This window comes from Sus scrofa, chromosome 18 (genome assembly GCF_000003025.6).
Source record: "Sus scrofa isolate TJ Tabasco breed Duroc chromosome 18, Sscrofa11.1, whole genome shotgun sequence".
Classification (NCBI taxonomy): domain Eukaryota; kingdom Metazoa; phylum Chordata; class Mammalia; order Artiodactyla; family Suidae; genus Sus; species Sus scrofa.
In genome coordinates, this window is record NC_010460.4 from 49008855 (window position 1) to 49022558 (window position 13704).

At 55.1% G+C, this 13704-nt stretch overlaps 1 protein-coding gene across 6 annotated transcripts in view; it reads left to right on the top strand.

The window, feature by feature from the left end:
- Positions 1-13704, top strand: part of TNS3 (tensin 3) — a 231497-nt gene that overhangs the window by 47917 nt on the left and 169876 nt on the right. For 4 of the 6 annotated variants that reach the window (XM_021079356.1, XM_021079357.1, XM_021079352.1 and 1 more), the window contains exon 3: positions 10406-10443. The exons of the other annotated variants lie outside the window; for them this stretch is intronic. Coding sequence is in view for 2 of the 4 variants with exons in the window: in XM_021079352.1 (XP_020935011.1) it covers positions 10406-10443 (38 nt within the window). In the remaining 2 variants the exon portion in view is untranslated. The remainder of the gene's footprint in view (positions 1-10405; positions 10444-13704) is intronic. 6 annotated transcript variants of the gene reach the window in all.

Genomic DNA, 13704 nt, shown 5'->3' on the forward strand with positions numbered 1-13704 from the left:
TCGCTTTGAAAAGTCACTTTCTTTCTTTCTGTACAACTGAGCCTGAGCTAAGGAGTGACCCCAAAGGTCCTTTTTATTTTTTTTTATTTTTATTTTTTTTGTCTTTTGTCTTTTTGTTGTTGTTGTTGTTGTTGTTGTTGCTATTTCTTGGGCCGCTCCCTCGGCATATGGAGGTTCCCAGGCTAGGGGTCGAATCGGAGCTGTAGCCACCGGCCTACGCCAGAGCCACAGCAACGCGAGATCCGAGCCGCGTCTGCAACCTACACCACAGCTCACGGCAACGCCGGATCCTTAACCCACTGAGCAAGGGCAGGGACTGAACCCGCAACCTCATGGTTCTTAGTCGGATTTGTTAACCACTGCGCCACGACGGGAACTCCCCAAAGGTCCTTTTTAAAAATCTCTGCGGTGGGGGAGGCAGTGAGATCTCAGACTCGCACCGTGTGCTCTGCTGCCTGAGGCTCCCTGGGGCCCAGGCGTGCCCAGTACGGAGGGATGGGGGGCGGCAACAGGCCAGCCTTGTGCAACACTGCCCTCTGTGACCTGTTTGGCTCTCACTCTGAGAATTGCTGTGAGCTCCTGTTTTTTTTTGTTTGTTTGTTTTTTGTTTTCCTTTCTAGGCTTCACCTGCAGCATATGGAAGTTCCCAGGCTAGGGGTCGAATCAGAGCTACAGCCGCTGGCCTGTACCACAGCCACAGCAACTCAGGATCCAAGCCGCATCTGCGACCTATACCACAGCTCACGGCAACGCCGGACCCTTAACCCACTGAGTGGGGCCAGGGATTGAACCTGCAACTTCATGGTTCCCAGTCAGATTTGTTTCCGCTGTGCCACACTAGGAACTCCCTGTGAGGTTCTGTTTTCTGGCACTTTCTAGCCCAGTGAGATCACCTTTCGGACTCCTTACTTTTTTTCCTGGGAGAGAATCGTTGGCTGACGGCCGTCCTGTGGGCGCTGTCTCCTACAGGTGGGGTCCACCCTCCACATCTCACTGCCCCAGTTGGGACGCTCTGCCACTGCCTCTTTGCGGGAAAGCCAGGACACACACGTGGTGGCCCCGAGATGCCTGTCCCTGTATGTCACCCTGGTGCTTGGCTGGGGTGGTTTGCGTGGTTTGGAGGCAGTAGAAGGGGATCCGGGGTTGGGCACGAGTCCTGGTTCTGCCAAGGGCACCCTGGGCGACTCTGCCTGCGCCCTCCAGGTCAGAGAGCTTCCGAGCAGCTCCTCCAGGGAGGGTGGCCCATGACCCTGGGCATGGGGCCTGGCGGCTCCTCTCTGATGCCCCCCGTTCCAGCCTGCGCCGTGACCCTCATTCCTGCCTGGCCTCTCCTGCTGTCTCCGTGGTCCTCTGCTCTGAGCCCCCCAGCCACGTGTGGACTCTGCCTGCAGGGCCCTCAGGCCTGGGTGGTGGCCGGGAGCCTGGCTGGCAGAGGCCACCTTCATCCCGGGCTCATCTGGGAAGCCGCCCAGCCCATCACGTCCTCCATCGAAGCAGCCTGGGCGTGGGTCCGGGAGAGCTGTGCTCCTGGGAGAGGTAACAAGGAGCAGGTCCGGGAGGAACGAGGCCCCGGACCCCTGCCCGCTGGGGCCGAGACGCGGATTCCAGGGCGGGGCGTGGGGGTCCTTGGAGGCATGGCCTCCTGATGGCCAGGTGCAGCACAGGGCGCGCTCACCACGTGGCAGGTGCTGTCCCTCACGCACGGGTGCCCCCAGGGGCTGGGGACGTGCCTGCCTCACCTGATCGTGATGTGTCTGCTGACGTCTCTCCAGAAAAAGGTTTTCTAGAACTCCCCCAGATGGTGGCATGTCAAAATTTCGCAGCATACTCCAGAAATGACCACTTTAGGTACCTAAGTGTGTTGCATGGTGTCAGTAGACCACAGAGAAGCTTTTTTGAAGAGGAAGAGACTGGAGTCTTTGGATCATTATCTTCTTAAATTAAAATACATCGATGTGTGCGCCAGATCCAAGGGCTTGTCCCAGGGTGATTGTGACACCTGCCTCTCAAAGATGCCATCATCTGTTACTACAGACTTGACATGCTCTCTGACCTTGTCGAGGGAAAAAAGGCCTGCGGAAGTGACCATCCAAGTGGGATAAAAACACAAGAGTCGGGTTTTTCTGTGTGCTGTTGCTGCGTGGCTGCCTCCATCTTAGCCGCGGTTCTGAACTTTCTGAGGACCTGGCCCCTGTCCCTCCCACATAGCTGTAGAGAGGCAGCGCAGGATGCAAAGGTGCCGCTAGATTGAGCGCCTGGCAGAGTCCTTGCGGGTGTAGACGGGGCCTGACAGTCAGTGGTTGGTTCCTGCAGAAGAAGCTGTGGCTCCAGACAGGGCCCGCTCTAGGCCCTCAGTTTTGTGACCTTGACACATGGCTTGTAGAATAGTTCATCTCTAGAATCTCTGCTCTTTACAGCAGGTGCTACTGAGACCACGAAAACCCAGACAATGTAGTGGTTTTTCTCTCCTTTTTATTTCTGTGCGTGTCGTAGACATTTGCAGGATGCGCTTGCAGGATGTGCTGCCTGTGGGCAGTACCCGTGGCCTCAGGGGTCCCACACGAGCTCTGTGCGGTCTGGGCGGGAGGGCGCTTGCTTTGGCTCGTTTCTGGAGAGGCAGCAGGGTGCGAGGCGGGGAGCCTGGGCGGTGGAGGCAGGCCGCTGGGTTCCTGCTCTCCCTCTGGGCTTGAATTTTCTTTGAGAGTCATTGTGAATCACAGCACAAGGAGCACAAAGCCTGTTGACCGGCTCGAGGAAGCATCTGGAAGGGTCAGTGACAGTGACGTTATGATGTTGTTAGGCCTGCCGATGTGGTGACGCCAGTGATGGAGAGGGTGGCGGTGACGGTGGAGAAGGGTTAAGTGCGTTTTTTGGTAACTCTGGCTGCTTTTTTTTTTTTTTTTTTTTGTCTTTTTACCATTTCTTGGGCCCTCCCATGGCATACGGAGGTTCCCAGGTAGGGGTCGAATCAGAGCTGCAGCTGCCGGTCTACACCACAGCCACAGCAACGCGGGATCTGAGCCGCATCTGTGACCTACACCACAGCTCACGGCAACGCCGGATCGTTAACCCACTGAGCGAGGCCAGGGACCGAACCCGCAACCTCATGGTTCCTAGTCGGATTCCTTAACCACTGAGCCACGACGGGAACTCCTCTGGCTGCTATTTTGACCGTTCTTTTTCTAGCATATTCTTGGCTTTGCTGTCCCTTTGTTTCACATTTTAACCTATTTTGCCACAAATTTCATATGCAGCCAACTTAGAAGGAAAAAATGCCCACTTAAGAAGCTGTTGTTTGCACTTAGAGGTTCCCTTAGCCCCCCCACTTCTCCAACCTGAATGGCAGGGAAGGCCACACGTGGATAGTGAGCGGTGCAGTGAGTGTCTGGTTGGTTTGCCTGCCGCTGCCCAGAACCGGCGTGGTGTGGCTCCTGCTCTGCCCTCGCCACCAGTTAAGGCTCCGCCGCAGGTAACCTGTCCTCACCGTTCCACTGAGATCCCTCCCCTGGTTTCAGTGGCCTGGTTTCCATCCATAGTCCTGCACACCCACGTGGAGGGCGCCGGTGCGGGTGGTGTTGGCGTCCTGGTCCTGAGTGGGTGAGGCTCTTTGCCTCAGTGTGGAGAGCTCTGAGTTCTGGGGGACTTGGCCCCGAGTGGGAGGTAGATCCAGAGAGGATGCAGGGTTAGACCAAGCAGAAGAGATCCTGGTGGGGAGGTGGTTTGCTTGGATCTCATGACGGAATAGGAGAGAACAGACTGGAATGGACAAAAAAAACCAGAGCATTGCTGCAGACTGCAGGGAGGAGCCTGAAGGCGTGAAGTTTGAGGAAGGGAGCAAGAACGAGGCTGGAGGTTAAAATGGAATGGAGGGGCTTTGGTGAGGAATATTCCATAATGACTTTTCCCCCTTCAGTTAAGCACCAGCCAGAATAAAAAGACGAGAGAGCTGTGTCCTCTTGGGGGGGAGCTCGCTGTCTTCTACCCTCTGCTGCGGGCATCCAGTGCCCCGTGTCATGTGGCTGGTGACTGTGGACGTGGAAAAGCTGGTGAGCTTGAGGGCAGACGCAGGAGAAGCGGAGGTGACGTCCAGGGCTCCTCTCTCACTTGGTAAATATGTGCAGTGTTGTGAGAAAGGCTCTGACAAGCCTGTAAGACAGTGGCCTGGATTCCCAGGGGAGCATCGCAGTTCCAAGACAACGTGGAACAATGTGGAACAGGCTGGCTTCAGAGCCAGATGCTCGGGGCAGTTGCTGCTGCAGCGGGACCCGGGCTTCCTCCCCCCGACTTTGGAAACCCCTGTGGGGCAAGGGAGCTGTTGTGTGGCGGACCTGAAGGACCTCAACACTGGAGACAGGATGCTGTGTGTCGTCAGTTCCCCGAAACTCATGCAAAGGGCACTCGCCACGCCCCGCTCCCAGATGGAGAGAGAACGGGCTCCTGGTGGGAAATGCTTAGGAAGCCGACGCTGGGCCTTGGCCTTGCACGCCACCCCACTCCCTCACCTGCCGCTGCTCTGCATCTCTTTTTTGCAAGGTGATGGATGAAAAGTGGCATTTCCCTCTGTTACGCTTTTTGTTCATCTGAGCATCTAAACAGAGACAGAAGAAGATGTCTGTAATATTCATTTAGTAGACTAGCCTTTCGGCCCCCAGCTCATTTATAAAATTAGATTACATTTTCTTCTTGATTTCTAGGAATTCAGTTCCTTATAAATATTCATCATGTGAGGCAGACTTTTTGCCACTTTTTGATGTATTCTGACCTACGGACATGTCAGTTCCTTACCATTTCATATTGCAAACATTGCCGGAAGTTGCTTTTGCCTTATTTTGTTTGTGAAATATTTGTCATGTGCAGGTTTTAAGGTACAGCTTCTTTGAATCTACCCATCATCTCACTGAATTTCTTTGTTCCTTGCTGAAGAAAGATGTTTTAAAATCCCGCCTGCTAATGCTCCCTTCTGCTTTTCCAATTCTGATCCAATTTCATGGTTGATTCATCTGGAATTCCTGTTATTTGGGTTATTTTTTGTGAGTCGGTTTTCCCAGCGTGATTTATTGGGTGGCCCGTCCTTTCTTAGCCAAGTATGATCTCCTTCTCCTGTGCTGACCCCTCGCGTGTGAAGGCGTTGCACGTGTCTAGCTTTCCTGAACTTGCTTTGCGCTGTGCATAGTTTTATGTCTTTACGCCTTGCCTTTTATAAGCGTTGTCACATATGGGATTTTTAGACATCATGCTTTTTCAATCGCTAGTCAATATTTTATTTGCGGGTATAATTTCTTTCTTCTTTATTGCTTCGGTAACTTCTTTCATCATGGCAGAAAGGAGTCTTTGATATGCCTTTGTCCCGCTTCTCATGACATACAGTAAGAGTGGCATTGTTTTATGTGTGTATATATTTAGACGCATTGCGTATGTTACATGTGACTTAATAGGCTGGCTCCTCCTAGCTGCTTCTGCATTCAGTCTTTTTCAGCATGGTATGAGTTAGGGTTCTTCAGAGAAAGACCTTGCCTATAGGGAACTGGTGCACGTGGTTATGGAGGCTGAGTGCCATCTGTAGCTGGCAAGCTGTTGACCCGGGAGGGCCATTGTGTCGTTCTGGTCTGAGTCCTAGTCCAAAAGCAGGAGAAGGCCATTGTGCCAGCCGGAAGACAGGCAGGCAGGGAGAAAGCCTTCTTTCCTCCTCCACTCTCCAGGCGCTCGGTGGATTGGGTGAAGTCTACCATGTTGGGGAGGTCAGTCAATCAGCTTCAGTCCGTCTACAGGTTCAAATATTAATCTCATGCAGAAACTCCCTCCCCAACACACCCAGAATAATGTTGAAGCAAATATCTTGGTATCTCGTGGCACAGTGAAGTTGGCACATAAAATGAGCCGTCACAAATGTGTTATTTTGGTTGAAGAAAACCCAGCTCTATGCAGATAGGTATTTGGACAAGAAAATGTCTTAATAGCCTCTTCAGATTATTGTGGACTTTTTGATATTACACCAAAACTCAAATGGTAGTTTCTTAAAGTTTAGTTTCCAAAGACGACACTCGAGTGACCCAAAGGTACATGCAGAGGTGCCCAGCATCACCAATCGTGAGGGACACGCAACTCGAAACCACCACGTGATAACTCTGCACCCCCGTCACAATGGCTGTCCTCAAAAAGACAAGCCAGAACAGATGCTGGCGAGGATGGACAGGACAGGGGGCCCGTGTGCTGTCGCTGGGAGTGTAAACTGGTTCAGCCACTGAGGACCGCAGTGGAGAGGCACCTCGAAACGTGAACAAACAGAACTACCCCGTGACCCAGCAGTCCCACTCCTGGGTGTATTTATCTGAGGGAAGGGAAGTTAGAATCTTAAAGAGATGTCTATACGCCCATGTTCACAGCAGCATATTTACAAAAGCCCAGGGTCCATCGATGGATGGCTGGGGAGAGAAACGCACTACACGTACCCAAGGACACATTATTTAACGATTGTTTGAAGTATGGTTGACTTTCAGGGTTCTGCCGATTTCTGCTGTACGGCTGCGTGTTATTTACATGTAACCTAGTGGGAAATCCTGCCTTTTGTCAACACGGATGAGTCTCGAGCACTGAGTGCGATCAGTCAAACCGAGGAAGATGAATACTGTCTGATATCATTTACATGTGGAAACTAAAAACTGAAAAATCAAACTCATAGAAACAGAGAGGAGGAGAGTGGCTGGGGGCTGGGCAGGCGGGGAGATGTTGCTCAAAGGGTACCGGCTCGCGGGGATGCGATGAATTGGTTCTGGGGCTGTGATGCCCAGCGTGGTGACCGAGTCCACACTAGGGTATCGTACACTTGAGAGATGCCGAGAGAGCGGCTCTTAAGTGTTCTCACCCCCCCACACACACACATACGCGCGTGCACACACACACACACACACACACACACACAGACAGATGGTACCTGTGTCAGGTGATGGATGTGTTAGTTGACTCAGTTGTGGTCAGCATTTCACAATGCGTATGTATATCAAATCATCACGTTGTGTACTTTAAATACATACAGTTGTGTGTGTCAGTGATATCTCAGTAAAGCTGGGAAGGAAACAGCAGTATGAGCTGCTGGTCTTGGCGTCCGAGAGGAGGGGTAGCTGCGAGGCTGTGGTCCAAGTAAATGCTACGTTTGGTCCTTTCGGGCTTGGGCGGTTTGGGGATGCCCCCTGTCGGGGAAGTTCTGGTGCTTTCTGAGCCCTTCCTGCTTCCTGGGGACTGCCTTGCAGGGGGGCGGTAGGGTAAGGAGACCCCTGGCCTGTGCAGTCCTGCGGGATACTGCTTCTGAAAGCAGGCCCAGAACAGATGCGGCCTGTTTGCAGTGGTCCACGGAATGACGCCTCATCCACGAGCTCCTGTCCCGTGAGGAGTCAGGAGAGGACCTGCAGCTCCTTCGTGGGCGTGGGGACAATGTGGCAGTGCCTGTGCAGTGAGGGCTTTGCCCCTGGGGCAGGCTGCAGGGTGGGCAGGTGCTCTGTTAGCCTCTGCTCCTCCTTTCAGGGCGTTGGTCTAGGAAGCTGGCACCTTCTGTGGATGAACTTGGCCTGGCAGCCGAGGTGGATGCACAGAGACCCCTCTGAAAGGCGGCCAGGACTTCTGGAGTCCCATCAGACACTGAGCCCTGCCTGAGCCGGGCAGGGTGGAGGGAGGGAGGGCTCCCTGGTGGAGGAGGTGGCTCTCGCCCCAGTCTCGAAGAAGGAAACCAGTCCGTTCCACACGGAAGGGTGTTGTAGAGAATTCCAGGCCCAGACAGCAGAGCAGGGCTGAGGAGGTGCCAAGGAGGTGAACGAGGTGCTGAGCCCTGGAGGGAGGCTGGGGGCCTTGGATGCTGGATCTGCATCAGGGGCTGCCCTGGCTCCTGGAGACTACAGGATTGGAAACTGGGTCTGGACACGGTCCCCGGCAGTGTTTATACTCTGTTGGAAAGGCCGGGTGCAAAGCGAGGACTCCCAGCCTGCAGGGTGCAGCCGGGCCCGGCACCCTGCACTCCTTCTCCCTGTCAGGTGGTTCCTAGCTGGCCATCTGCCGTGAATATGTCACACCGCTGTCACCATGCTTCCACTGACCGGAGCCCCTTTTTGGGTCGAATTGGTTTATTGTATTAATTATCTGGTGCTGCATAATTAACCCCAAAGTTAGTGACTCACCGGGACGGTAGCTTCTGTTCTCACGGCTTCTGTGGATCAGGAACTGGGGAGTCACGCAGCTGGGCAGTGCTGGCTCAGCGTCGCTTAAGAAGCTGCCTCATCTGAAGGCTCTCCTGAGGCTGGTGGCCTCCTACATGGCTGGCAAGGTGGTGCTGGCTGTGGGAATGTGGACCCCCTCCCCAGGGCTGCCTTGGTGCCCTCACAGCTTGGTACCTGGGCCCCTGGGGCTGGTGGGGAAGGACCCAGGAGGCCAGGGCAGAAGTCACTCGCCACGCCCTCTGCCATCTGCCTGCTCACAGAGCAGGCTCTGTCACTGTGTGAGGGGGCCGCACGGGGCCAGGGCACCAGGAAGATCCCTGAGGTCATCTCGGGGTCACCATCACGTGGGACCGTGCTCCTGTCCAAGCTGCCGAGCGGTGCGGGCCGCCCGTGCAGTGTGTGTGTGGACAGAGCTTCCTATGGGCCCAGGGCGAGTTGTCACCTGCCCTTCTGCTCCTCGTCACTTACTCAAAGGCCAGAGGGAGCCCCCCAGCTGCCTTCTTCTCTCTCTCAGTCCTTCCTGCTGGCCTCTGGTCCCTGCCTGTCCCTCTCTCTGAGAGTTTAATTTGATGTGAAAACCCCTTTTATTCCAGAGGCCGGCTTCTCTCTATTAGAACATTACTCCCTGCAGGGTGGGCCCATTAGAAGATGGAGAATAAATACTTGTCTTTGTGAATCTTTTCACACACCCCGGATGCCTAGAAAGGCAATTTAAAAAATAGATCCTGGAGTTCCCATCGTGGCTCAGTGGTGAATGAACCCGTCTAGCATCCATGAGGACGCGTGTTCGATCCCTGGCCTCGCTCAGTGGGTTAAGGATCCGGCGCTGCCGTGAGCTGTGGTGTAGGTCGCAGATGCGGTTCAGATCCCATGTTGCTGTGGCTGTGGTGTAGGCTGGTGGCTGCAGCTCCCATTGGACCTCTAGCCTGGGAACCTCCCCACATGATGTGAGTGCAGCCCAAGAAGCCCAAAAAAAAAAAAAAAAAATCTTGCAAAGATAAAGACCCCAGCTCTTCCCTGTTCCAGGAGCCCCAGCCTTGGACCGGGTAACTTCGTTCCACGCTCGTTTAGTCCCATGTGGACTGCGAGTTCCAGATATCTGTTCCCAGCTCAGAGACAAGAGAGGGGACGTATGGGGGCCGGGGGGTGGGGGGAGTTTGAGCCCTGAAGTGCTGGCCAGGATCGGGGGCTGTCTCCTGACCTCTGGGGCCGCCGTTTGCTTTCTGGACCCCACACATTCAAAGTACGTTGACCTTGTACTTTGTAGTTTCAAAGCAGGGTCCCTTGAATGGTCCCCTCTTGGCATCGAGATAATCCCATGGGAGGAAACAGAAGCCCAGAGAGGTCGCTGGTCCTGCCCAGGGCAGCCCAGCTGGACAGGACCAGGAAGCCCTCAGGTCACGTGCCCCCAAGTCTGGGACCCTACCCCCCATCCCCCAGCTGCCCCTTGGGGGTCACCAGACAGATGCCCGCCTGGAGCCCGCCTGGGGAGCCCGCACCGGGCTCATGTGGTGCAAATGCTTCGTTCTGCCTCTCCTCCCAGGCCTGCTGTCTGCCTGGAAGCGCCGTGCCCCAGCCCCCGTGGAGGGACAGGCGTTCCTGTGCTGCCAGCACAGCTGCAGCTTCTGGAGGGCTGGCCTGTGAAATCCGCTTTGGTTCCGGCTCTCAGGCTGCATTGTGGGGGCCTCGGCACCGACACACGGGTCCCTCAGTCCACACAGCGGCCGGGCTGCAGGGTCCCCGCAGGAATGTCGATGTGGGTTTGTGCTGACCACCAGCTCTGAGCTTGTCCGGAAGTGCAGGGAGCGTGGACCTCAGAGGTCCACAGCTTCTCCCTAATTTAAAGGCACCCATCCTGATTCTTCTGGGGCATTTTCAAGTTTCTCTTTTTTTCGGCGAGAGGCTGTCATTTCCAGGCAAACACGGATGCTTTCTCCTGCTCAGATTCACTGCCTTTCTCCTTCGGGGACCCTGGGAAAGCTGGTGTGCTTGTAACCGCTCCCCCGGGTCCCCTGCTCCATCGGCGCCGTTGCCGACCCCGCAGGGTTGGCCGGGCTCCTGGGCATCACGATACACGTCGGCGCTGCATCTTCAGCGGCAAACCTCCCTCGGTCCGGCCGCTTTCGAGGACTGAGAGTTTGGAGACGTAGAGAGTCCTGAGCGAGCGCTCAACACACGCCTTTTTTCTCTTTCTCTCGCAGCCTGCAAGTACGCCTGCCACCAGCCATGTGAAGCCGCGGTAAGTGTCGCGTTGCTCTCCCCGGGGGCGCCTGGAGCCGAGTTGGCCCGCGTTGAATGATGTGCGCGCCAGGGGCCCGCTTTGGACTGTGGCCACGGAAACGAAACGCTTCAGAAACGGCTGCTAGATGCTTTCCGATAGCGTGTATAGTTTTCATCTTAGAATCAACCGAGGAGCTATGAAATCCATGTTTTTCATTATCGAAAAATAACTCTCGCGAATTTGGTTTCAGGGAAGAATTGGGTCATTTTGTCCCGGCCAGGTCGCAGCCCTTCCTCCACAAGTGACTCTTCGTTCTAGTCACGTCGACATGCTGCTCTTTAGGGCGCAGAGGGGCAGGGATAAGGTCCGGGGACGACGCCTGGCCTTGAGGATTTTTCTGGCTTCTTCTTGAGGGGTTTTCAGGCTGTCATGGAAGTCTGGGGACCCTGAATCAAGACAGATGTCCTGTGTTTGTGGATTCCCTGTGTGTGTGTGTGGGGGGGGGTGCTTCGATTGCTGGATGGTACCCACGAATGCTGGGGGCCAGGATGTGCTGGGTTGGGCGTCGGACTTTGATTACGGGGGAGTGAGGAGCCCTGAGGTGGCACGTGGGAGCCGAAGGCACCCCTGGATGGGGCCCTGCTTTTCTGCTTGGCTCTCAGCGTCTGCACCCCCACCATTTGCGGATGTGATATAACCCTCGGAGGGGCCTGGGCCCCGCCTCTGTGGGACCCCCTCATGTGCCCCACAGGCTGCCCCTGTGGCTGGAGGTCCAGGGAGATGGGGTTTTAGAGAATCTTGGGGTTTTGTTGCTGCTCGGGTGAGTGGTTCCTGAGAATTCGGATTCCAGTGGGTCCTCGGGCTCTGGGCAGAAGGAACGTGTGCGGGAGCCGGGCTTCTTGGGGTCGAGCTGGCCTCACGTGCGTGTGACCTCCGTGTACAGACCAGGACCCGGGTGTCCCCACTCTTCCCACCACACACACAGGCACGCGCACGCACACACATTCACCCCCACACGCGACACTCATGCATGCAGACATGAAGTTCACACATGTGCCTGCATGCACCAACACATGCAGTTCACACACGTGCACACAGTGTACCCACGCGGGTACACACACACACACACACACACAGGTGCACACACACAAAGCTGGAAAACTCACAGGTGGGTCTAGCCCTGCTGTTTTTTCAAGAAAGAGACTGAATGACTTTTCTTCTTAAACCTTTGTTAGGAAGCGTTTGGGACAGTTGCAGAAGGGGCGAGGCTGGGTGCGGCTCCGTGCTGGGTTCCCATTGTGGCTCAGGGGGTTAAGAACCCGACGTAGTGTCCACGAGGATGCGGTTCGATCCCTGGCCTCACTCAGAGGGATGAGGATCCGGCATTGTCGCGAGCTGCGGCGTGGGTCTCAGACGCCCTCAGAGCTGGTGTTGCCATGGCTGTGGTGTAGGCAGTGGCTGCAGCTCCAATTCAACCCGAGCCTTGCTTTTTTTTTTTTTTTTTTTTTTTCCAAGAAAGAGATTAAATGACTTTTCTTCTTGAACCTTTGTTAGGAAGCATTTGGGACAGTTGCAGAAGGGGAGAGAGGCTGGGTGCAGCTCCGCGCTGGGTACCCGTTACCAGCCCCCAAGCCGACAACCCCCACTGCCCCGTTCAGATGTCACATGATGTGGGTTTTAGTCGTTTCAAGACCCGGCCCAGTGGTGGGGCTTTGGGACACTTCTGCTGCCACTTCCGGCCTCACTGTGGAGAAGGCTTCCTCTTTTCTGGCCGAGGCCCTTGCTCCCACTCACCCATAGGCGTGGCCGTGGATGATTTTTCCTTTTGTTTTTTCCTTTTAGGCTGCACCCATGGCATATGGAAGTTCCGGGCTAGGGGCTGAAGTGGAGCTGCAGCCGCCCCTGTGCCACAGCCACAGCCACAGCAACACCAAATCCAAGTGCCTCTGAGACCTACACTGCAGCTTGTGACAGTGCCAGATCCGCATCCCATTGAGCGAGGCCAGGGATCGAACCCGCAGCCTCATGGATACAGGTTCTTTTTTTTTTGTTGCTTTTTAGGGCCACACCCACAGCATATGGAGGTTCCCAGTGAGGAGTCTAATTGAAGCTACAGCTGCTGGCCTATGCCAGAGCCACGGCAATGCCAGATCTGAGCTGCATCTGCGACCTACCCCACAGCTCACGGCAACGCCGGGTCCTTAACCCGCTGAACGAGGGCAGGAATCGAACCCGAAACCTCATGGTTCCTAGTGGGATTCGTTTCCTCTGTGCCACCACAGGAACTCCTATGTCGGGTTCTTAACCCCCGAGCCACAATGGGAGCTACGTTTTCTTTTTTTAATTTCTGACCTCGGTTTATGTTAGGTCTGCTTTGCCCGTGGTTGGGCTCTTTTCTCCAGTGTGCTGTGTGCTGTGACCTAAGTGACTGACGGAGCAGAGACTCCTATGTGCAGTGGACGAGGGCGAGACACCACCTTGGAGGCCTTTGTCCCCACTCGCCTCGTAAGCATTTAGAAGCGCCCTGGCCCCTGTGGGTCTCAGTTGTAGTGAGCCTTGTCCTGTGTAGCTTGTGACTTGTCATGCTGGAGTTGGGGGGCATACAGAGGGCAGAGCCACCCCCAGAAGCACGGCCTGTCTGTGCACGTGTGCCTGTGCCTATGTGTGGCTCCTGTGACACTCTGGCTGGCACGGCCACTCCTGAGCCGCAGCTGCAGACCGAGCCCCACTGCTCTTGGCACTGTTTCTTAACGGAGGCCCGGTGCCAGCTACTTAGAGGATTGAATTCTTTGGTTCAAAGAATATTCCAAAAGTCTTAACTATCACTGATTATGGCATTTCTAGCCACAGTCATTGGCAGCTTGCTAGGGAGAGATAAGCTTTTATTCTCATTAGATCATGATGGGGGGACATGTATCCGTTGTCATTTTTCTCGATAATGTAGCTTTGAATGGCAGGAGGGAATGCCACCAGCAGTAACAAAGACCCTTCTTATTCTCAACCCATAACGCTCTTGCTTCTGGGCAGACGAGGGCCAGAAATTCACAGCCGCCCTTGGAGATGAGGGGGAGCAGGGGTGGGGTTGGGGCAGCTGCGTCTCCCAGGAGCTGAGACGGGGCTCTCCTGGATGGCCGGGTCCTTGATCACCGCACGTCTGTGCGTGACTGTGGGTGCCCGGAATTCTCTGGAGACCACGAGAGCCTGGGTGAAGCTATGGTCAAGGACGTAGACTTTGGGAGTTCCCGTCGTGGCTCAGTGGTAACGAACCCGACTAGGAAC